At 40.5% G+C, this 25843-nt stretch overlaps 2 protein-coding genes across 3 annotated transcripts in view; both read left to right on the top strand.

Annotated features, from left to right (window-relative positions):
* Positions 1-25843, top strand: part of LOC101741520 (uncharacterized) — a 215540-nt gene that overhangs the window by 143070 nt on the left and 46627 nt on the right. The window lies entirely within an intron of this gene.
* On the top strand, positions 163-24550 carry LOC101739028 (uncharacterized). Of its 2 annotated transcripts, XM_062675919.1 has the most exons (10): positions 163-325; positions 8067-8171; positions 14295-14377; positions 17041-17172; positions 17674-18229; positions 19383-19510; positions 20292-20621; positions 21700-21837; positions 22891-23031; positions 24330-24550. In XM_062675919.1, the coding sequence occupies exons 2-10, from the start codon at positions 8092-8094 to the stop codon at positions 24533-24535; spliced, it is 1794 nt and encodes a 597-aa protein (XP_062531903.1). In that variant the 5' UTR covers positions 163-325; positions 8067-8091; the 3' UTR covers positions 24536-24550. The 2 variants fall into 2 exon arrangements, with proteins under 2 accessions (XP_062531903.1, XP_037875615.1); XM_038019687.2 differs by lacking the exons at positions 163-325; positions 8067-8171 and adding an exon at positions 565-809.

Genomic DNA, 25843 nt, shown 5'->3' on the forward strand with positions numbered 1-25843 from the left:
TGAAATGCCCGGAGCGAGCAACTCATTCCCACTTTGTGCAATCGTCTAGATAATCATTGACTTTATTGCACAGATGTTCTTTAACAATCAATCAATCATCTTCAAATTAAAAGACGTTGTCACGTCAATAATACGGTTATTAGCGTACAAATTCTTTAATCGTTTACCGGATTCGACGCGCTTCGGTCACAGACAGTATACAGAGAGTCTAATATAATAATATCGTGAACAATGATTCAATTCGAAACGACAAAATTAATTTACGCCTCTCGAACAATATCGCACAACATCAACAAAGCGAAGATAAATTTTGTCGACCGCATCCGTAAGTTTGTCGAGCTCGTATCAATTACGTAGTTTAGCAAGCAATTAAAATAATTCATGCGAATTTCGACTCTATCTGCTACATTTTAAAGTTCTAGCAACAGAATTATAACATGGTTGTGACGTATCTTTAAACAAAGTAACGTTTGCCATCTATATAATCTATTTTCAACTCTATTTTTTATGCGATGAGGCGTTGTCAATTGTTTTAATAAGCTTGCACCAAACTTGTTAGTAAAAAAAATAGTAGTCGCGCGGAAAACCGCGCCAGAGTTGCTTGGTTTTTATTCGCGCTTGATTTAAATTATTTTAAAATAAAAAAATTGTGCAAAAAAATTATCTAAATTTGAATTATCAATTTAAAAGTTATTTTGTGAGTTAAATTGATCAAACCAACATTGAATTAGATAATGTGTTCAGATTATACCAACAAGGTCAGACTGTTGTTAATGTGATATCGGGTTTTGCTTCAACGCTATGTCAAGGTATCAGTTTTTAAGTATTTATTTAGACAAACTCGAATTTAACAAACCTAATTTAGTTTCTAATGTTAGTGTTTTCATGATTGTTTTCGCCTTAATTTTGGCGTTTCCTGGTTGAATGACTAACATGGATTTTCATGTTATACATTCAGTTACATCTTGAATATTTAAGATTCATACATCGCGTCATGTGTGGCATTAAAGAAATTCAAACAAAAAACAGTTTATGAATGTCAAACTTTTGTTTTTAAATTAGAATCGTCGCGGCGTCGTGACGAAGATTCTGAACTAAGTAGTGTAAAAAGAAATTGAAAAAAAAAACAATGACAATTTGTTAGTGTTACAAATAAATGTACTTAAATGTTGAGTGACTTATACAGATTGATGTTAGACGATTTTAAGACGCAAGTGACAGTAATTAATTGTTATTTTTAATTGAGAATGATTAATTAAAAACTAACTTTGGTCCATCGACACAATAAATATAATTTCTAAACTTTTTAGGCGGGAACTTTGAAGTCGTCGTGGCCTAAAGGATAAGACGTCCGGTGCATTCGTATGTAGCGATGCACCGATGTTCCAATCCCGCAGGCGGGTATAAATTTTTCTAATGAAATACGTACTTAACAAATGTTCCCGATTGATTTCCACGGTGAATGAATAACATCGTGTAATAAAAATCAAAACCCGCAAAATTATAATTTGCGTAATTACTGGTGGTAGGACCTCTTGTGAGTCCGCGCGGGTAGGTACCACCGCCCTGCCTATTTCAGCCGTGAAGCAGTAATGCGTTTCGGTTTGAAGGGCGGGGCAGCCGTTGTAACTGTACTTGTGACCTTAGAACTTTATATCTCAAGGTGGGTGGCGCATTTACGTTGTAGATGTCTATGGGCTCCAGTAACCACTTAACACCAGGTGGACTGTGAACTCGTCCACACATCTAATCAATAAATACCAAAAAAAAAAAACTTTGACGCGTTTAAGGCGACGTCGACTGTTTACCATTCGGTCTACAGGATCGGGTATACAAGAGCCGTGACTCGCTGAATCTACCACCGGATCGGAATCGCGACTCACTGAAGAAATCCGGCGAAAAACTCAGTAGACTGTGTCTACAGAGAAGAGTCTACTTATAATTACGTCGTCTATACACAAAATGAAGTCTAAATACGATCATTAAGAATCGCCCTAAATAAAACTCATTTGAAAACAATGGCACATCAGACAAACATTTTAACCTATTTTAAATATACGAGCATGTATATTACTTCGTAGGCACTAGGATAGTACCTACAAAGATTCGTTGAAATATCCTCTAATTCTTTGAAGTTCTCGTGTCGGGAGAATATATCCTCCTTCGAACTAGGTGTGGCGGGTAGCCATCATACAAATCAATATAATTGACAGATGCCTGAATCTCGCTTACGACATTTTCAAGATAAGGTTACATATATATGACGGCGTTAACGATATTTATGTTATATAGCACGTGCAATAGGAGTGACTCACACAAGCCAGGCGCGCCGGCCGTGTCGTTCCACTCGTAAACAACAGCTGCAACAGAAGTGACTCAAAGGCGGAACGTGCCTTGAAATGAACATTCGTTGGACTGCGCTTGCCTGGTGCACTTACTATATCCTTGTTACGTTGTGTGATTCAGTAACTGTTGTACGTACTGGTTAAAGTTGGACAAGTGTTAAAGTGAATTGTTAAGATAACATATTGTTGATTAAATCAGGAATCAAAAAGTGACATCGTTTTACTTGGTGTTCAACAAGATAATGTCTACCCTCAAGCTTACATCAGAAGTGAGATCAGGACTCTACTCTCACTGGCGTGACGTGTTTGGACATGTTCGAAGTACAGCAAAAAAAACATGATGCAGATCAGAATACTAGTAGTGGTACGCCACAAGAGCGTGAATGCAGCATACGTAAGTCGTGTAATAACGTCTCTGTTACCTCGATGGAAGATCTGAGCCACGAAGAAATCGTCACATCTTACGTCCTGGCTCATGTTGCCCAGTTTGACTGTCTACTTCATCACATGGCATTTACTAACGGAAATACAACACGTAACAAGCTATTGCAAGAAATTAAGGCAAGTGCAAATCTCAAGTGAAACTTCGATCGCAATAATGGATCTGTCATGACGAGTGGGTAGTTCCGATACGAATCGTTTTTAAGCCAATGATTACTGCTAGAGTTACATGGCACTAGTACAGTAAACCAGGACATGAGACTGTGAATTGTCGCTGAAATTTTAGAATCTACTAGATTCAATACCAATAACACTACACGTTCGATGACTTCGGGCTCCAGCAAGCAAGCAAACAAGAAAGAAAGCAAGCAAGTTTCCGTGGGGAAGAAAAATTGACACATCTGAAGTCGTCGTGACCTGTAAGATAAGACGTCCGGTGCCTTCGTGTCTGGCGATGCGGCGGTGTTCGGGTTCCGCTGGCGGATGCAGGTTTTTCCGGTGAAGTGCGTGCTTGTGCGTGCTTGACAAGTGTTCGCGGTTGGCTTCCTCAGTGTGGGAGTAACATCGTGTAGGAGAGGTGGAACCCGTAAAATTGTAGTTTGCGTGGTGGCTGGTAAGATTTGTTGCGGTAAGAAGTTTGCATGGTGGTAAAATGTCTTGTGAGTCTGCACAGGTAGCCGGAGGTGATACTTCCGCGGTCGCGGCCCACCCAGTCCGCGAGAACCGGGCAGATCGCCTCGACGGTACGGAGGCCGGCCGACGGGTCCGCCAAACGACGAGACCACGCCTCCAGCACGGACTGCCGATATTGGAGCCCCCGCGCTCCGGCTGCACTTGCGCTAGGGCGCGCCGCCTCGTAGGAGACTGTGAGCAAAACCTGAACAACCTCCTCATCCGTGGGCGCCCGGCTCTCGCCTGCAAGTCAGCTGTTACGTGTGCGGTGATGCGAGTCATGTAGCTTCTGGGTGTTCCATGCGCTACAAGAAGAAAAACGACACAGCTCCAGGTGCTGTGGCAGGTGCAACCAGAGACGTCAACGTGTGTTCCAGAGCTTCAGTGTGTTACAGATAAGTGGTTTTGGCTTCCCCTTTATGTTCCATTCAGGGTCAGAATGTAGTCTTATAAAACAAAGTCATAGTAATTTATTCAATGGTAAGCGGTTTCATGAACAAGTCACTCTTTGATCTGAAAGTAACTTAGACCAATCATGATGGCAAGAGCACTTAGAGGATATTCAACTCGCCCTTAATAGTGCACGTTGTCGAGTAACAGGGTTTACTCCAATAGAATAGACGTTTGCCGTTCAGGGTAGTTCACTTGAAATATCTTAAAGTTTCAACAGAGTGATAATCCCTCTAGATTAGATCTTGATTTAGCACGGTCGAAGACCGGCGAAAACATAAAAAAAGGGCACAAACAGAAGCTTGGTTTAGTCGAGGCAAAGCTAAAGTCAAACTCTTTTCCGCTGGGGATTTTGTTTTCGTAAGTTGACCGAAAATGTAAAGTTCCCTTCAACATTACTGCAGTTTTGGAAAACGATAGGTATAAATTGAGACATGTAAATAGTTCTAATAGAGTGTACAAATTTCCCCATGAAAACTTACGTGAAATACCTCGAGGCCCGTCAGGCCTACTAGAAATTTCTGAAAATTATAGTGACGTGACGGCGTACACAGATGGGTTAATTAATCTTGTTCATGAAACTGATCTTAATGATGACGACTCTATCACTGACAATAGAAGCGACATTTTTGTCCGCAAATAGCGATACAGCAAACATAGTCTGTGGGTAGTGATACAATGTCTGTAAGCTCAGGCACCTCAGGTGCAGGTGTTGGAAATGTAGAAAACGATGGTCGGTCTCGCACTATTTCTGAAGAAATTCCGTATAAATGTTCTGGTTTAAGAAATGTTTTAACAAACGCTACCGTACACGCAGATTAAAAAGAGAATTGTATGTGGCTAGAGAGATGTTAATCCGGACTAGCAAAAAAAAAAAAAAGAGGAAAAAAAAAAAAGAAAGTGTGAAGTCATTGAAGGGGTCTGTCCGGTCCAATGGCTTGGCTATAGGGATTTTCATCCAGATTAGCCACAACAATTAGCTACAGGGATTGCGATTCGGTCTAGCATTATCCGGTCCAGTTCGAAAAACTGAAGGGATAACAATTCCGGTCTAAGTTAAAAGGGACATACTTACATACCTGAAGAGTTTTAAATGAACTGGCCCAGGTATGTAAGCAGTCTGAAGGTTATTTATAGCCAGTATAGGATTTTCTGAAGAATTATGCGAACCGAACCGTACTAGATTGTTAATATCATAGACCACGTTTTAAGTTGCATCCGTTAATGTCAGGATGAACGAACACGTTTGTTGTTCACAGACATACCATAAGAATGCGCGCACGAGGACGAGCGCACGTCAGTATGGCCGTGACGGTGTTAACGATATTTATGTTATATAGCACGTGCAATAGGAGTGACTCACACAAGCCAGGCGCGCCGGCCGTGTCGTTCCACTCGTAAACAACAGCTGCAACAGAAGTGACTCAAAGGCGGAACGTGCCTTGAAATGAACATTCGTTGGACTGCGCTTGCCTGGTGCACTTACTATATCCTTGTTACGTTGTGTGATTCAGTAACTGTTGTACGTACTGGTTAAAGTTGGACAAGTGTTAAAGTGAATTGTTAAGATAACATATTGTTGATTAAATCAGGAATCAAAAAGTGACATCGTTTTACTTGGTGTTCAACAAGATAATGTCTACCCTCAAGCTTACATATACAAGTTCCGAACAACAACATTCGGCCACTTCGATAAAGCGGCACGACACGAGAACCCTCTCATCGTGGCCGCCGGTAACTACATTCCCGATCCTGCGCACAGAATGGAAAGCAGTCGACGTCGCCCAAAACACGTCATCTCGGATCCTCCCGATCCACTAACGGTGCTTCTAGGTACTTCAAGCACCGGTCACCGTTCTCGTCGAACCCGTCGCTTGCGACGAAGGGCTCGACGAGTAAATTAACTCTCAGACACAGCCCACTGAGTTTCTCGCCGGATCTTCTCAGTGGGTCGCGTTTCCGATCCGGTGGTAGATTCTGCGAAGCACGACTCTTGCTAGGGTTCGTGTTAGCAACGTCGTCAGGTTTGAGCCCCGTGAGCTCACCTACTAGTTAAGGCTCCGCTGGAATAGCCTCTCTAGGCTACCAGCTTAGGTAGGAAAAAAAAAAACAACGTTCGGACCGTCAGTCTACCGAGCAAACATCACTGGCTCGGTGGAAGATCTTCCCTTTGTCGTATATCTTTCCCAAATAGGTTTGTGAAGAGCTTTTTTTAAGATTGAAGGATTACTGGTGGCCCTGAAGCCTTTCCAGTTTCACCAGGACAGGTGGGCGAGCAAAGGTTCAGCCATTAGGGGCGGGATTTGCTAACAGCTGCCCGAGTGCCTCCGAAGGAGGTCTAACAACTCAAGAGCAGCTGCTACGCGAATGAATCTACTACCGGATCGGAATCGCGACCCGCTGATAAGATCCGGTGAGAAACTCATCGGGCTGATGCATGGGTTAGGTCTCTTTGTCGAGTTCGACGAGTACGGTTACCGGGGTCCCTAAGCCCGCTCCTAGTGTTAGAGCTGAAGGCGTCTAATGCAAAGGTACGAAGAGCTCTCAGTATAGCTCACGTGCATGAGAGACAATTACGACTCCCGATCAAGTGACAAGAGTTGACAGTATGACAAGAGTTTTTTTAGTATGTCATCAAGAATATTTAATAAACTACCTATAAAAATTTTGAAGACAGTAGTAGATTCACAAGATTTTAAGCAAAAATTGCAAATATTTTTATTAGATAAGGCTTACTATAGTATGTCAGAATATTTAGACGATAACCTTAGATGATAAAGTAGAATAATTTAAGTTTTATTTTTTATTTTTATGTAGATTATACTTACACCTAATATTTGTACGCTTTACTAGCAGGTCATAGTGATACATTTATTAATATTAGCTTATTAATCTTTGTTAAACTATGACCACAAATAATAATAAAATAAATAAATCTATACTAATATTATAAAGAGGAAAGATTTGTTTGTTTGTTTGTTTCGAATAGGCTCCGAAACTACTGGAACGATTTGAAAAATTCTTTTTCCATTAGAAGCCGACATTGTCCCTGATGAACATAGGCTACTTTTTTTTTTTTAATTTGTTTTTTGGTTTCATGTGTGTTTTAATGTTTCCGAAGCGAAGCGAGGGCGGGTCGCTAGTAAATAAATAAAAGTGAACCGTATGCTAGTCAGCCTATTGTTATATCGAGGGATGAAGGGCCATTTGGTTTAATTGACATTTCGCTTAGCACGCGACATTTATCTTTGTAACTAGCTTTTGCCTGCGACTCCGTCCGCGTGGAATATTTATTTAGGCATAATGCTAAATTTTACCTCCCACTTCACTTACGTAGAAAGTGAAAATATTTTTGAATTATAGAATGATAAGGAGCTATTTAAAAACCACTATTTTGAAACATTCTTTATTGGTGCTCCACTTGTATTGGTCTTACCGTAATGATATATGTATAGCCTATAGTTATATAACCAAAATCACGCTTTTAACCGACTTAAAAAAAAAAAGCCGATTTTGAAACATTCTTTATTGGTGCTCCGCTTGTATTGGTGATGTTATAGCCTTCCTCAATAAATGGGCTATCTAAAACTGAAATAATTTTTCAAATCGGCCCAGTAGTTCCTGAGATTAGCGCGTTCAAACAAACAAACTCTTCAGCTTTATAATATTAGTATAGATTAAAGGTTCGTTTTATTTGGTATCAGCATCGACGGTTCGATGTTTTTAATTGAATTAAAATTAAGTTTACCCCCTTTCTAATAGCTGAAGAAAGTTCTAAGGAAGGAGATATTTTAACATAAACTACCACACTTCGCTCTGTGTGCTTAGTGCTAGTTTTGTAACGTTTTCGATAATTTAATAGTTAACTCAATTTTGTATGGAGTTGGAACAGCGCCCCTAGCGGCAAACGTAGCGAAACATTCCAACTCCATACCAATTTAAGTTAACTTTTACGCTATCGAGAACGTTAAAAAAAACGCACTAAGGACACTGTTTACCTAGTTACCTAACTACTGAGCTCATATAATGGTTTTTAAGTAGGTGAAAAGATGGGGGCGTTAAAAAGTAATTTATTCCCAAAGAGTAGCAATAGAATAAATTAGTTTTGGAGCCCCTGGACAACATGTAACTCGAACTATTTCGACTCTTCTTTCGCAGATAACCAACGCTTGGCTTAAACAAGATGGCGGCGTCACGTGAAATACTTCCACAAAATGGCGGACACGGAAACGTCAGACTGCACCCGTATTTCATTGCGGTGTTGTGAGTATTGTTTTGAAGTACTTGTACGACTTTTAGGTATGTGCTCACTATAGAATACATCGCTTTTTTCTCCGGTTTTTTTAAAGACCACCGTTTTTTTGAAGTTATACTCTTATATTCTTTAGGCGCGTTATGAAAAATTGATGAGAGTGAAATTTTACGATGCGCGCGCACCGTGACACAAAATGAACACAGAAATGAAGTTGCCCACTAAATCGCTCATTACAATACGACCGACGTAGCTTGGCGAGTCTGAATATAGCCGCAGGTGAACTTTCCGAACCGTACCGAGAATTACCGAATTTATACGATGTCAAAAAAGGGATGTCCAATATGCGTGTTTGAGGATGTTGTTTAATCGATTTTTTTTTAAATTGATTAAAATCTAAATAAAAAATAGTAATAAGTTATAACTATAACTTCTTACGCGCGTACATAAGCACACGCACCCTTTTTTTTTAATAAACCTCGTCCCCACTACTGCCATCGCCTCCACCAACAGTGTTGCCATATGGCAGTCTTTTTTTTATTGCTTAGATGGGTGGACCAACTCAAGTTTGAAGCGTGGGGCAGCCGTTGTACTGTAAAAACGGAGACCTAAGAACTCATTTTTTTATTTTATTTATTGCCCTTGTAGGCAGACGAGCATACGGTCCATCTGATGGTGAGTGGTTACCGTCGGCCATGGACTTCAGCAATGCCAGGGGCAGAGCCAAGCCGCTGCCTACCAAGGTATCTGCCATCTCAAGGTAGGTGGCGGCATTTATGTTGTGGATGTCCATAGGCTCCGGTAACCACTTAGCATCAGGTGGGCCGTGAGCTCGTCCACCCATCTAAGCAATAAAAAAGATGGCCCGTAATCCTACTTTGGAGCAATACAAAATACATAACGTCCCGTCCAGCGAAGAAATGATTCGTCAAATTAAAATTTTCGTTTCTTGTATTGGCTTTTTGCCATGACCTTAACATTGTCAGAGGTCAACGAACTAGCGGACGTGTTATGTCATAATTGTCAGATTTAGCACGTGCCAAATTTATACGCGTCGATTTATGTAAATGTATGTATGTATTTATGTTTGAAGAATTCTTTTTTTTTATTTTTATTGCTTAGATGAGTGGACGAGCTCACAGCCCACCTGGTGTTAAGTGGTTACTGGAGCCCATAGACATCTACAACGTAAATGCGCCACCCACCTTGAGATATAAGTTCTAAGGTCTCAATTATAGTTACAACGGCTGCCCCACCCTTCAAACCGAAACGCATTACTGCTTCACGGCAGAAATAGGCAGGGTGGTGGTACCTACCCGTGTGGACTCACAAGAGGTCCTACCATCAGTAAATACCATTACCATACCATTACCATACCACCATTACCATACCACCATAAAATTCATGTGTATACTAGTGACCCCCCTTCGCTTCGCTTCAGAAACTAGTTTATTTTCACTACATAATATAAAACAAAGTCGCTTTCTCTGTCCCTATATCTGGCTGTCCCTATGTATGCTTAAATCTTTAAAACTACGCAACGGATTTTGATGCGGTTTTTTTTAATAGATAGAGTGATTGAAGAGGAAGGTTTTATTTATTTATTTTTATTTATTTTATTATTATTTGTGGTCATAGTTTAACAAAGATTAATAAGCTAATATTAATAAATGTATCAATCACTATGTCCTGCTAGTAAAGCGTACAAATATTAGGTGTAAGTGTAATCTACATAAAAATAAAAAATAAAACTTAAATTATTCTACTTTATCATCTAAAGTTATCGTCTAAATATTCTGACATACTATAGTAAACCTTATCTATTAAAAATATTTGCAATTTTTGCTTAAAATCTTGTGAATCTACTGTCTTCAAAATTTTTATAGGTAGTTTAGTAAAAAAAATAATAATATTAAAAAATAAATAAATAATAATTTTATATGTAAAAAAAAAGACATGCCCGCTGAGTTTCTTGCCAATTCTTCTCAGGACGGAGGCTAGTTCTTGTGAATTGGCGGTAGTTCTTTTGACGTTCAACAAGTATGTACTTTCATTTATGTTGAATAAAAATTTTTTGATTTGATTTGATTTGATTTGATTTGATTTGATTTGATTTATTAAATATTCTTGTTGACATACTAAAAAAACTCTTGTCATAAAGGGCAGTTCTATGAGGTAGCGCAGAAATTTTTAAAGTATACCTAACAGATTGCGGTTTTGCAAACAGATGTTTGTTCGTTTTGACAAAAATCGCTACTTCATAAATATATAAAGATGTAAAAGTCATGATTTTTAACTTTTGAAAGAAAGGCTTACATGAGTCTGGTACATGAATGTTTGCTATAGTACGCACACATTTCTTTTGTGCTTTTGTGTTTATATGTATAGTAACATCCATTAAATAGTGGAGAAATCAATAATAAATTACAGTTTCCGAAGCGAAGCCAGGGCGGGTCGCTAGTTGATTAAGAAAATGAAATGGCATATTTTTTCTCTTCTTATCATACATAGCGACCCGCCCTCGCTTCGCTTCGGAAACATTAAAACACAAATGAAACAAAAAAAAAAAATAAAAAAAAAAAAAAGTAGCCTATGTTCATCAGGGACAATGTCGGCTTCTAATGGAAAAAGAATTTTTCAAATCGGTCTAGTAGTTTCGGAGCCTATTCGAAACAAACAAACAAATCTTTCCTCTTTATAATATTAGTCATACATAATACTTATCGTTGTATTTTGGGTAATTCACACTGTATCTTTATAAACTATAGCCTACGTGTTATTCCGATGTGTAAGCTATACTATTGTAAAGTTTCATAAAAATCCATTCAGTAGTTTTTGCGTGAAAGCATAGTAAGTAGCAAACAAACATCCATACATTCTTACATATTTTGTCGTTTTATTTTTAGTTTTTTCGTTCTTAGATAGGTGGACGAGCTCACAGCCCACCTGGTGTTAAGTGGTTACCGGAACTGAAGTGGTTACCTTGAGATATAACGTCGCTGCGCATGCTAAACCGCGTAAGAGCAGTTTGTAAATACCGCGTAACAGCAAAACGCGCAAAATTCCAATATCTTGCTGGTCGCTTCTAAACTCTCATAGGCATATATTAGACCTCACCTGATTTGAATTATCCAAGGAAAAACACCAGTTTTACTATCAAAACAATACTGCAGAACAGTAGGAGGCATGAAGTTGGAAGCAATTGCGCGTATTTACTACGGTCGTGAGGAAAATGTAACGCAATTTGTGTGTGCTGCCGAAAATAATTATTTTGCCGTGAATAACCACCATGTAAGTTTGTTTTAAATGTCTATTATTTTCCGTTTGTAATGTGCTTATCTTAGAATATTTAAATTACATATAATTATTAAATATACAACGACAAGAACGTGCGAAAAAGGTCGTGGTCAAAGGCCGGTCAGGCTTCACAGACTGTGGCGAAACCCAGGTTAACTCGCAACAAGGTGATGCTGTGTGTGGGGTGAGATTGGAAGGGATTCATTATGAGCCGTTACCACCAGGCAGGACCATCACTTCTGAAATCTACTGCGAACAACTGATGAGATTAAAACAAGAATTTGAGAGACAGCGGCCAGAATTAATCAACAGAAGGAGTGTGGTTTTTCATCACACATCTTTAGCCAATCAGCAAAAATTAAGAGAGCTTGGCTGGAAGGTGTTAATGCATCCGCCGTATTGTCCTGACCTTGCACTTTCAGATTTCTACCTGTGTCGGTCTCTTCAGAATTCTTTAGGCAGTGTCAGGTTCAGATCACGAGAGGACTGCCAAAACCAATTGTCGCGGTATTTGATCAGAAGCCCCAAAATTTCTATAGCAATGGGATTATGTCCCTACCTAAAAGATGGCAAAAAATTATCGAGCAAAATGGTACCTACATACTGTAGTTAAATGTAAATAAACTATATTAGAAAATGTTGTGAATTTTCTTACAAAATGCGAAGAAATTTTTTCCCCAAACTTATTTAAAAGCGTTTTGCTTGAGGAAAATATTGGATTGTTTCAACCAAAAAAGGATGCTTGTGACCAGTGCTGTGCTCACAAAATTGGTAATTTATCAAAGGAACAGTATGCTAAACATATTGAACGAAAGGACTTGGCTAAAGCGGAAAAGAATTTTGACAAAGAATTAGCCCAAAAAGGAATCATACATGCATTAACAGCAGACCTTCAGGCAATTAAACTATGTTCTTTCCTCAATGCCAGTGCACTTTATTTTGAAACTAATCGCGCCGTACATAACTTTTCTTGTTACAATCTTAGCAATAATTGAGTCACGTGTTACCGGTTCGATGGGACAGCATCCGCCTTAAAAGCCACTACTTTCGCGTCTTTTTTCGTAGACTACGTAACTAAATTACTGGATAATGATTGAAAGGATGTTATATTTAGAGATGGTTGTACAGCACAAAACAGAAATAATGTTGTATCAAATGCGCTGTTGCACTTGGCTATGGCTAGGAACGTAATAATAACTCAGAAGTACTTGGAGAAAGGTCACTCGCAAATGGAAGTAGATTCAGTCCACTCGGGGATTGAGAGGAAGTTGAAAAATCGGGAAATATTTTACCCTCAAAACACGCCACAATAACAAAGGATCCCAGAAAAGTACCAAGTTCGAAGTAATTACAAAGGGGGCCAGAAAAGTACCAAGTCTGAAGTAATTACACCTGAATATATGTTTTTTAAAGACTTTGGTCTTAAAGATTACCTTATTTAGTGAATCTATAAGACCTGGAATGGAAGTCTGAACTCTTATAATAAGATCTCTATTAATGATTAAATATCAATGATTAAATATTAATGATCTAATAATTATGAATAGGTAATAAATATCCTTTTGTAAACTGCTTTCGATAATAAATACGTAATATTTTTGTTAGATTGTACTGTTTCCGATTTGGTTTTTCTAATAATAAATACAACCCTTTAATCAATTGTTTCATTTAAAAACCGCGTACCTTTAATAAAAGTGTAATTATTTTGTAATTAGTTAAAACAAAACCGCGTAAGTGACTTTACACAAAATCTAGGCTAACTACGATTAAATTTACGTTATTTTCCATTAAAGAAAGGTGTAAAGAACTAGCTGTTAAGTTCAGTTGGTAATAACAATTGAAATGGCTGAGATATTAAGTTTTTTCTTCCTCCTGTAAAATCATCAAAAAGCAAATACGCGGTCTTTACAAGTTGCTCTTACGCGGATTCGCACGCGCATTAAGTTTATTAATTAATTTATTAAGTTCTAAGGTCTCCGTATAGTTACAATTGCTGCCCCGCCCTTCAAACCGAAACGCATTACTGCTTTACGGCAGAAATAGGCGAGGCAGTGGTACCTACCCGCGCGGACTCACAACAGGTCCTAGCACCATTAAAAATCTGTAACTGCTGGACATAGGCTCACTCGCCCAAGGCTCGCCATAATGACCGGTTCTGGGCAGACCACACCCGCCGAATTGTGGATGACCAGTCTGATCAATGAGCCCTATATTTTGGCCCGCGTATTCAACGCGTGGGCGTGCCCCCTACGCGATGAACCAAATCTGTTGAAGGTGACGGGAATCCAACGGACGCGGAAATGATTCGCGATAACAGTCAATTATTCCGCCTCAAGCGCACGCCGGCTGACACGTAGATTCACTAACTGGATTCAAATGTCAAGGTTTTGAAGCCCCACGCGGTGGAACGCAGCTCTTTTGCCGCGACGCATCTCGATCGCGACTTAAGGCTGTTCATACACTGTAGCGATTTATATGAGGGTAGATTAACGTTGCCACGGAAACTGCGAAGACGTCTGTAACCAAGTACAATGACATTTTTTTTTCCTACCTATGCAGATACCCTTGAGAGGCTATTTCAGCTTCTCCTTGACGTGTAGGTGAACTCACGGGGCTCAAACCGGAGCGCTGCTAACACTGGCCCTAGCAAGAGCCGTGCTTCGCAGAATCACTCACAAGAGGTCCTACAACCAGTAAAAAAATTCTACACTCCTTGTCGTCGTAAAGTAGATATTTTGGCAAAGGGTGCGATCCATCTTCCTCCCGCTTGACTCCCCCACTGCATACGATTTCGCCCCACTCCATCCGCAGTCCATTCAGCCTAGATATTGTTGCAGACGGTGGTGCGCTTCGAGCTTATGGAGGACGGTCACCGTTTTCTTGCATCGATTAGTCGCCGTCAGACTGCCGCAAATCAAAGGTATTTCCTTTTCATTTATAGCTTATATCTATCTATATATTAATACGTGAAGCAAAAACTTTGTACCCCTTTTTAAGAAAATTGCGCGGACGGAGGAGTATGAATATAAAGAGGAAATGTTTGTTTGTTTGTATAGAATAGGCTCAGAAACTACTGAACCGATTTGAAAAATTCTTTCACTGTTTGGAAGCTACACTATTCCCGACCGACATAGGCTGTAATGTTTTTTTTACAAAAAATTAGGGATCCTATTACAAAACTTCAGTAATGTAACCCGAAGTGTAAAAAAATTACCTAAAATATTCTTTACATCGCGTGTCCTGCGAAAACTATTGATAATAGAATAAAATAACGTACAATGACTTTGTAGAACACATTATTATTTACAAAAAGTGTCGCGACAGCATATGTCTAACTATTATAGTTATGCCGCAATAAGTGTTCTTTTATTTTAAAAAAACAACGTCAAATATCGTTGAATTTTTTGTTAAAGACCCGAGCGGAGCCGGAGCGGGCCGCTAGTGGAGAATATAGAGAAGGAATGCACAATGCAAATATTTAAAAAAAATATATGCATAAATGATACTTTAAATCCATAAAGAAAACATTACACACACTACCATGTATTTGACACGACACATACATAAAAATATCTATCTAATATTCTTTGTTTACCTACTGTCAATTGGGAAACTTTTGTTATTGTTTAAAGTCTGTGGTCGAATTGACAAAAAAGATTAATATTGTTTGTCTTTAATATTATTGATCTACAGTGCAGTTTTGGCGAATACTGTGATTATATTATCGAAATATAATAGTTTTTGACAATAGAACCATAATAATGTTTAAACTTATTTTTTTAATTTTTTTTTTTTTCCTACCTAAGCTGATAGCCTTAGAGGCTATTTCAGCGCAACCTTAACTAGTAGGTGGGCTCACGGGGCTCAAACCTGACGACGATGCTAACACGAACCCTAGCAAGAGCCGTGCTTCGCAGAATCTACCACCGGATCGGAAACGCGACCCACTGAGAAGATCCGGCGAGAAACTCAGTGGGCTGTGTCTGAGAGTTAATTTACTCGTCGAGCCCTTCGTCGCAAGCGACGGGTTCGACGAGAACGGTGACCGGTGCTTGAAGTACCTAGAAGCACCGTTAGTGGATCGGGAGGATCCGAGATGACGTGTTTTGGGCGACGTCGACTGCTTTCCATTCTGTCCGCAGGATCGGTAATGCAATTAATTATAGTCGAATCTCGACTACTGCGGGGCCACTAGTATATATAAAAATGAATTGCTGTTCGTTAGTCTCGCTAAAACTCCAAAAACGCTAGAACTTCCCTACAGACCCTGATATGAATTTTGATGACATTTTCAGTTTTTATGTATTATATAGCTTAATTGGGTTGACGAGCTCACGGCCCACCTGGTGTTAAGTGGTCACCGGTGCCCACAGACATCTACAACGTAAATGCCACCACCTACCTTGAGATATAAGTTCTAAGGTCTCAGTATAGTTACAACGGCTGCCCCACCCTTCAAACCGAAACGCATCACTGCGTCACGGCAGAAATAGGCAGGGCGGTGGTACATACCCGTGCGGACTCACAAGAAACGCTACCACCAGTCCTTCTACCAGAAACCTTTGAGATGACCTAGTGTGCGATCTTCTGTTTGATCGGGTTCAAATCAAAAAGCCACCATTGAACTAGGGTTTGGCCTGTAATCAATTTAGTAATCCTTTGATAATTTTCACCATTTCATAGTGTTTCGCAATTACGATAACGCAGAATTAGGTCAAGTGGTTTGTTTATCTTATCCCGCGCCCATCGCGACAAGGCGGCGCGGGGGCCCGACTTAACCCAATTCAATGCGGTCTGCAAGATTCCAAATAGCGTGTCACAAAACCGCCACAACGTGTTTCGCACTAAGCGGTAGGCAGCTGCTTGGCTCTGCCCCTGGCATTGCTGAAGTCCATGGGCGACGGTAACCACTCACCAGCAGGTGGGCCGTATGCTAGTCTGCCTACTAGGGCAATAAAATAAATAAAAGACATACCTATTTATTTATTACACTTCATGTAAAATTTACATTGGCGGACTTAATGCCTAAGGCATTCTTTACCAGTCAACCAAAGGTAGTGCAGAGTAAATAATGGTAGGTACAATGAAATTATATTATATATTAAGTTACAAATACATATACACATACATACATACAATAGTTTGTACAGTATTAAAAGGAATATAATATTAATAGATTTCCTTAACAAATAACTTAATCTTAATAAGTTCATGACGATTCCGCTAACTTTTCCAACAGCATTCGCCGAACCCTTAACTTGAACGCCTTAACTTATACCTTTGACATGTAGGTCACCGGTGCCCTACGCGACGTCCTAAACTAATCATGTCGATTTCTCTCTTCGATCTTCTTAAGGCGCCGGAATATCTAGTAGACTCAGGGAAAGACGAAAATCTGTTGTTATCTGCTGTTAGCCCATAGACATCTACAACGTAAATGCGCCACCCAACTCGAGACATAAGTTCTACGGTCTCAGTATAGTTACAACGGCTGCCCCACCCTTCAAACCGAAACGCATTACTGCAGAAATAGGCGGGGTGGTGGTACCTACCCGTTTTATAAGGACATATCTTAATTTACAGCGAAACCAGTCAAAACGAAGCTTAGGGTGCCGGGGACCGACCACCTGGACCCCGTGCCTCGCGTTGAGTGCGTGGTCCTGCACGAGCCGCCTTCTCCTACCCTCGACGTCATCTTCGTCCACGGGCTGTACGGTAAGTCCTGACACAGAGTCGGTTAAGTCCTCGCGGTCTAAAGGATAAGACGGCCGGTCCATTCGTATCGAGCGATGCGACTATGCTGGGGTTCGAATCCCGCAGACAGACTTGACTCATATCCCCGAACAACTTCCACAATGAAGCAGTAACATCGTGTAATAAAAACGAAACCCGCTAAATTATAATCTGCATAATTAGTGGTGGTATGACGTCTTGTTAGTCCGCACGGGTAGGTACCGCCGCCCTGCTTGTTTCTGCCATGAAGCAGTAATGCGTTTTAGTTTGAAAGGTGGGGCAGCCGTTGTAGTGTCAAAAGTAAGACCTTTACAACTCAGAACTCAAGGTGGGGGGCGGCATTTACTTTGTAGATGTCTATCTCACTTAAGCAATAAATAAACAGTTTTTCGGTACACTGTGTAATAGGCAAGATTATCTCGAAAATGATATAAAATGCTATTCAATTCCACTATCCTTTTTCATTTTTCGTTACCGTTACAGGATCCTTAAGCAACACTTGGCGTCAAGGCGATTGGAAACCAACATACAAAAGCGAACCGGAATTAAAGACTCTGATAAACCATACTTCGAAAACCCTCGATAATGCAGACAATGTTAAAATGAATAACGCTAACGCCGATAACGTAACAGCTGAGAACGTTAACGGGAGCTTTAGAAGGATTCTGCCTAACGAGGAAGCTCTGATAACGGAACGGTTTTACGACGAATCAGATCCGGCCGAGGGGGTCGAGGATTACGACGCCCAAGCGAGATTCGTTCAGGACCTGTTCAAGGGTCACTGCGGGGAGTGCGTGACGCGTTTTAACCGTAGCGATTGCGAATGCGTTAAACCGCCTAATCAGGGTAACGCATGCGAATGCTACGGGGACAGTAGACCGTGCGACGCGGGCTGTGGGTGTCTCTGCGACGCTTGCTACTCCGATTGTTGGCCCCGGGACTGGATCAAGATCGACTTCCCGGGGGCCAGAGTCATATCGGTTAACTACACGAGCGATCCGTATCTGTGGCGGCCGTTATGGATCCGAGAAATAAAGAGGTGAATTCCAATAGGGCTGTAAGCATATAATTTGTTACTGGTGGTAGAACCACTTGTGAGTCCGCGTGGGTAGGTACCATGGCCCTGCCTATTTCTGTCATGAAGCAGTTTCGGTTTGAATGGTGGGGCAGCCGTTGTAACTGTACTTGAGACCTTACAACTTATATCTCAAGGTGGGTGGCGGCATTTACGTTATAAATCATCAAGAAACCGTGATTTTAAAGATCATTCATATTATTTTGTTTCGTCCCTCATTGCTTTAAGATTGCGACCGTACGTATATGTTTCGATAAAAATCCGTCCCCTTCGAAGTGGACCGCCTTTTGGATGCTGCCCCCCAAATGTCCCCTTTTTTGGGGTCCGACCATCTTATTGGTCCCTTCCCTGCTTTTGATTCGTTTCCCCTACATTTGACCAAGAATGATAAAAAGAAGAATGAGAGTCTCAATATCCGACCAGTTTAGCCATTGAGTTATCTACATATTAAATGCGTGAAGCAAAACGTTTGTTTTTTACGAAAATTGCGCGGACGGAGGAGTGTGAAATTTCTCACACTTATAGAGTATATGGAGAAGGAGTGTAGAATGTTAATATTTTTTAATTGCATAAAAAATAAATTAAATCAATAAAAAAATACACACGCATATAAATTCTTTTGTTTATTGTTAAAGTCTGATCAAATTGAGAATAGATCAATATTGTTTGTCTTTAATATTATTTGTCTATAGTGTAGTCTTGGCGAAATCTGTGAATATAGAAGTAGTCTAAATAGTCTGTGACAATAGAACCGAACTTATGGTTTCAATTAATTATTGTCGAATTTCGACTACTATGGGACCACTAGTCCATAATAAAGATATATTCATATTTAGGTACACATTCTGCCTCCACCCAAAATCCTGCCATGAGTCCATGAGTCCCGGTCGTGGCATTTCCTCTTCCTTGTAGAGTCTGCAACGGCTTTAATGTCGTCTACCCACCTTTGGAACGGTCGTCCTTTTAATCTTTTCCCATCTCGAGAGTACCATTCAGTTACTAATTTAGCCCATTTTTCTGTTTTGCTTCTTATTAAATGACCTATCCATTTCCACTTATAATAATGCGTATTCAATTATAATTGACTTCGGTAACGTTTTTGTGTATGTCATTACAGACTGCGCCTACACGAGCGCGCCGAACAAATGACCACCCAACTTTTGGAGCTGGGGGTCGGGCGGAGACCCATCGTGTGGGTCGGACATTCCAAGGGGGGACTGTTTATAAAACAGATATACTGTGATGGTAAGGTGATCAGAATTAACGCGACATTGTGTTAATTGTCTTTCCCCTTGCTTTAGTAATAAAGTAAATGTTTTTGAAGTGAAATTTCTTTAGGCGCGTTAAGAGTAAAATTTACCATACCCGATCCTGTAGACCGAATGGTAAACAGCCGACGTCGCCCAAAACACGTCATTACGGATCCTCCCGATCCATTAACGGTGCTTTTAGGCACCACAAGCACCGGTCACCGTCCTCGTTGAACCCGTCGCTTGCGACGAAGGGCTCGACGAACAAATTAACCCATAGACACAGCCCATTGAGTTTCTCGCCGGATCTTTTCAGTGGGTCGCGTTTCAGATCCGGTGGTAGATTCTGCGAAGCACTGCCCTTGCCAGTATTAGCAACACTCTGGTTTGAGCCCCGTTAGCTCACCTGCTACTTAAGGTTACGCTGAAATAGCCTCTCAAGGCATAGGTAGGAAAAAAAAAATTAACTAGCAAAAATTAATTAACAACAAAAGATACAATTTAGGACAAGCGAAAGTGAGAGAACAGATATAGCGTCTGGCGCACCACTCGACCGTGGTGAGGGAGAGGACAAAGCGAGCTAGGTCGTTATTAACTACTACATAGCTACTTAACATTTTTTTTTTATTAATTAGCCAAACAGGTGTGTCTGACGGCCAGCGGTAACCGTCGCTAATGGACTTCATCAATATTTATTTAAACAGTTACCATTTAAAAAAAAAAATACTTTATACGGGAAAAAAATGGCTAAAGTTAAACCCGTGTTGTCTTTTCAGCTTATGAAGCACACTTAAAGTTAATTAATGCCAAAAATAAACATAGTGCTAGTAATAATAATATCGAATTTAAGACATACAATCATTGTGATGATCATAATGGGCGGGAAGAGGGCGAAGGATTTGTTGGGAAGCTAGATTCAATAGAGATCCTATGCGAGAAGGATAATGATAAGCATATGGGAGAGGGCAGCGAGATGTGTAGCGAGAAATCGTATACCAAACGGGATTTTCTCGAAGACGGCGCGGGATATAGTGACTGCGAGCATACGAAGACCGGTGGTGCGAATGAAGATAATCGCTATAACGATGATGCTGTAATTTTGGATGGTAAGTTTTTTGATTGTAATGGAAACTTAGAAACCTAATTTAATTTGTTACCACATTTTTTTAGGGGGCGAGTTATCAAGTTTCAATGGTAACTAAAAAACCGAATAGAAAGAGAGGGTAGACAGATATGTCTATAGCTACTCATGATCACAAAAGTTATTCTAATTTATTATTTTATTGCTATATGGTTCCTCTTCGAAAGGATAGTCGTTTTATCCTTCGACTTCATGTGGCTCAAGTTGGGTGGTATTCAGGTTGCGATGTCTATAGCCTCCAGTGACCACTTAACATCAAATGGACTCTGATTTTGTCATGTAAAACTATAGGAAGGAAAGTACTAGGATACTATGATGTGCAAAGAGGTGAGAGCTGTTGTTAGCTTCGTCAGTCAATCTATGTAAATGTAGCGACAAAAGTACCAGGGCACTATGACATACAAAGAGGTGTATGTGTAACATAGGATAATTCTGTTCAGAGGTACAACCATCCTTCATATTATATCTGCTGGGAACCAGTCGTAGGTTCGAATTGAAGTCAGGGTCACTTATATGACTGATAATTCAACCTCATGTCTCAAGGTGGGGCATAGAATGCATGTTGTAATTTCACTGACCTCAGGTAAATACTTCACATCAAGTAAACTATTATAATAATATATTGTCAATTTCGTTAAATAAAGGGAAGAAAAGTACCAGGATACTAGTCATAGTACATAATAATATATAATGTATGTAATAAATATATATATAAAAAATAAAAAATAAATTTAAAAATAACCTTTGCATGTCAATGCAAATATGTTTAGGTGTAAATTTAATATTAATTTCGAAGTACAGCCATCTTTAAAGTTCGTTGGTTAGTTAGTCTCATAAGTTCGTTGTGAAGTATGGGGTCCGATTTGAGAAATCGACCTCATGTCTCAAGGTGGGTTCATTTTGTATTTTTAATAAGCTCAGGGAACCCACTTAACATCGCGTGGACCATGATAATATTATTAATCATGTAAAATATTAGGAAGAAAAGTACCAGGGTACTATGACATACAAGGAGGTGTGTAATTTAGTATATAATTTTTCAGAATTGTCAGCACGTGCTGGCCTGTGGACCAGCAGCTCCGGGTTCATGTTTTATTCGGTGCCACACCGAGGGTCGCCGCTGGCGGACATCAAGACCCCAATAACAGCCAGGAGCATCGAACTCCTGGAGATCAGCCAAAGTAATGTTGCTCTGAAAATGTCTTGCAGGGTTTTGTGTGCAAGGACTTTCTGGCACGCGTGCTCCCTACTAGAGCCCACAAGACTGCTTCGCGGCAGAAGAGACAATCGACCTCATATCTCAAGGTGGACGATGGTATTAAATGTCGACAACCCCAAGTAACCACTTAACATCACGTGGACTGTGATTTTATTGGTAATCACGTAAAATAATATCCAGAAAAGTACCAGGGTACAATGAATACAAAGAGATGTATGTGTAACTCTGTTCCGAGGTACAACCATCTTTCATATGTCTGCTGTGAGACAGTCATGGTTTTCAAATTGAAGAGGGCAGTTATACATTTGAGACATCGACCTCATATCTCAAGGTGGACGATGGTATTAATGTCGATAACCTCAAGTAACCAGTTAACATCACGTGGTTTGTGATATGATTATTAAACACGTAAAATAATATCCAGAAAAGTACCAGGGTACTATGAGTTTAAAGAGGTGTATGTGTAACTTAGGTTAACTCTGTTCCGAGGCACGACCGTCTTTCGTTTGTCTGCTGTGAGACAGTCATGGTTTCCGAATTGAAGAGACAGTTATACATTTGAGACATCGACCTCATATCTCAAAGTGGACGATGGTATGCATAAATGTCGACAACCTCAAGTAATCACATAACATCGCGTGGACCCGTATTATTATTATTCTTAATCATGTAAAATAACATCCAGAAAAGTACCAGAGTACTATGAATACGAAGAGATGTATGTGTAACTCTGTTCCGCGGTACAACCAGCCATCTTCCATATGTCTGCTGCTACGAATAAATAATATTTATTCGCAGGTCTGCTGTGAGACAGTTTTTCGATTTGAAGGGGGCAGTTATTCATTTGAGACTTCGACCTTATGTCTCAAGCTGTCGTCACTTACGTTGTTGTCTATGGGCTCCGGTGACCAACGTGGGCAATTTACCTAAAATAGCACTAGAAAGTACTAGGATACTATGATACGTAAAGAGGTGGGCTGTGATTTTATCAGTCAACGTTGGGATGTCTGAGCAGATAGCCGGTCTACTTTGTCGCTGCAGTCCCGCTGGATGTCAGCGGTGCGCAGCGGCAGCGCCACTGTTTGCAGCCTGGTGGAAACCCGGCGGACCCTCATGTCCGTGCTTTGGCTCCGGATCGTCAGCTTACAATCGGCCGGTCAGTCTTCACGAGCCATTTCTATTATACCGTTTTAGTGTTTAAACTTCAATTGCATAATCCTGGTGGTATATAGTTACTGTTGTGGCGCAAACAAGTCGCTGTCTGAAATCTCGTCAGATCCCATATATCTCCCAGATCCTCGTCATTAACTGGTGGTAGGACCTCTTGTGAGTCCGCACGGGCAGGTACCACCGCCCTGCCTATTTCTATCGTGAAGCAGTAATGGTTTGAAGGGTGGAGCAGCCGTTGTAACTGAGACCTTAGAACTTATATCTCAAGGTGGGTGGCGCATTTACGTTATAAATGTTTATGGACTCCAGTAACCACTTAACACCTGGTGGACTGTGAGTTCATCCACCCATAGAAGCAACAAAAAAACAGAAGAGAGCTCATCCCAGAGCCGGGTGGTACGTGGCAAGACATGAAAGTGGTGAGAGTTTAAAAGCTTGAAGATGAGGGTATTTCGAAAAACTCTTCAGAACACTGTAGTTCATATTGGCTCTTATGTATAATATGTAAGTGGACTTGCATAACTATACCACTTCAAACATTTTCAGACCTTACCCTGATTGCAATAGGTGCCATTTTTATAGTTGACTAAACCAATTCACGACCCGTCTGGTGTCAAAGCCGCCACCATCCTTTAGATAGGAAATCGAAGTTTCGTTGCAATTATTCTAAATAACACCTCTATGTGTGTCATAGTACCCTGGTACTATTGCTACTGTTTTACCTAAAGGTTAAGGATAATTTTGAGTAATTGTTTGCCACTCCCCCCTTGAGACATGAGGTCGCAGTCTCAAAAGCACAATCTATCCTCTTCACGGCAATAACTCTTGTAACTGATGATCTTGGACCGGAATTCTATATTCCATTCTATACCACTGCCATCAATCAGTCTGTTGCTTGTGGTAGAGTGTCTTGCGAGCAGGCACTAGTTTTATTTATAGCTTAGACGAGTGGACGAGTTCACAGCCCACCTGGTAATAAGTGGTTACCGGAGCCCATAGACATCTACGCCGTAAATGCCGCCACCTACCTCGAGACCAAGTTCTACGTCTCCGTTTTTACTGTACAACTGCTGCCCCACCCTTCAAACCGAAACGCATTACGCAAATCAGCAGGGTGGTGGTACCTATTCGTGCGGACTCACAAGGCGTTCTATCACCAGTAATGGTACTGGTACCACCACACCTACCGCGACAGTCTTAGAGCTCGTCTCAAGATTGGTGGCAGAAACAGTAGGACATTGAGCTCGCCCATCCGAGTACTTAATTCTAGCAATCCGTGTTCAGACGCAGGAGTGGGGTCTGTGGAGGGTGCCGGCGTGGATCATCGCCAGGTCTGCAAGCCATCCAGCCGCCGGTGTCCGCTCTACACCAGACTCACCGCCCTCATACACACAGCGACTCGCAATAAAACATACCAACAATACTATGTTGTATTACTTTACCCCACTAATCAAACCCTCGCATTATTTTCTTGTCTCATTAATCGATAAACCAGAATATTTAATGATGAGTGTATGTTGGTATTCATGTAAAGATTTTCCTATCTCATGAAGTCGTCCTGGCCTCAAGGATAAGACGTCCGATGCATTCGTATGTAGCGATGCACCGGTGTTCGAATCCCGCAGGCGGGTACCAATTTTTCTAATGAAAGACGTACTCAACTAATGTTCACGATTGACTTCCACCTGTGCTGTGAACCTTTAACCCTTTAACCAGGTGGGCTGTGAGCTCTTCCACCCATCTAAGTAATAAAAAAATAATTAAAAATGTCATATTGGAAATGTCGCGGCGCGTCCTATAATGAAGATTCCGTATTTAAATGAGTCGATTCCAATATGATGGGAGATTCAGCGAAGCACTGCTCTTGCTAGGGCCTGTGTTAGCAAACTCTCTCTGGTTGAGTCCGTGAGCTCACCTACCCGTCCGGTAGGAAAAAAATATGTTATTATCTCTGATTATTTCTGTCATGTAGGTTATTTAGTGTTGAATAAACTCCCCATCTCTTCTCATCTCTGTCATAAGCGACTAAGGGATTCTCCAGAGAATGGGCAGCAGCCTTTCAAGATACCATTACCAACATCCCATTTCTGCACTCCTAATGGTTATTTTCTACGTAAACTATAGCCTTAGAGGGTTTTGCTAGCGTCACCGAGCAAGTAGTTGAGCTCACGGGGCTCTAACCTGAAGAAGTTACTAGCACTAGCCCTAGCAAGAGCAGTGCTTCGCAGAATCTACTACCGGCTCGGAAACGCGACCCACTGAGAAGATCCGCCGAGAAACTCAGTGGGCTTAAAGCAGTAATGCACTCTGGTTTGCAATACAAATGAGACTTGGGTCCTCAGGCTTTGAGGTGGGCGACGGCAATCAGATTGCAATATCTAAGGACCCAGATGACTTTACATTAAGACGTGAGCTTTAGTAAAGCTATAAGACCGTCCCAATGTTGTTTAATAGGTACATCGGGGTGTGAAAGGTTATTTGGTTTGAGCGACATTTTTGCAACTTTACATACAGGAGACCTATTTAAAGTTGAAAATTTTGGGGAAAAATTATCATAAAAAAAACTTCTTCACCTATTGGGTATGGCGTAAACTTAATTGAAGTTCAATTGAATATGCAATTTCGAAAAGGGCACATGTCGCATATTTTGTCAAATACGTTTTTTCATATACATGTAGTTTTTAGGCTTACCTACACCCATTTTATAATAATTACAGTAATTTTCAATTGCTAATTAACACTAAAATATATCTCAAAAGTTAATATTTTAAATTTTACACTGCTTTAGAAAATAATCA

Source organism: Bombyx mori, chromosome 24, assembly GCF_030269925.1.
Source record: "Bombyx mori chromosome 24, ASM3026992v2".
Lineage (NCBI taxonomy): Eukaryota > Metazoa > Arthropoda > Insecta > Lepidoptera > Bombycidae > Bombyx > Bombyx mori.

Coding starts and splice junctions, on each gene's coding strand:
- LOC101739028 (XM_062675919.1), top strand. CDS start 8,092: ATGGCGGCGTCACGTGAAATACTTCCACAAAATGGCGGACACGGAAAC. Junction 18,230..19,382: donor TGGATCCGAGAAATAAAGAG/GTGAATTCCAAT, acceptor ATGTCATTACAG/ACTGCGCCTACACGAGCGCG. Junction 20,622..21,699: donor TGATGCTGTAATTTTGGATG/GTAAGTTTTTTG, acceptor ATAATTTTTCAG/AATTGTCAGCACGTGCTGGC.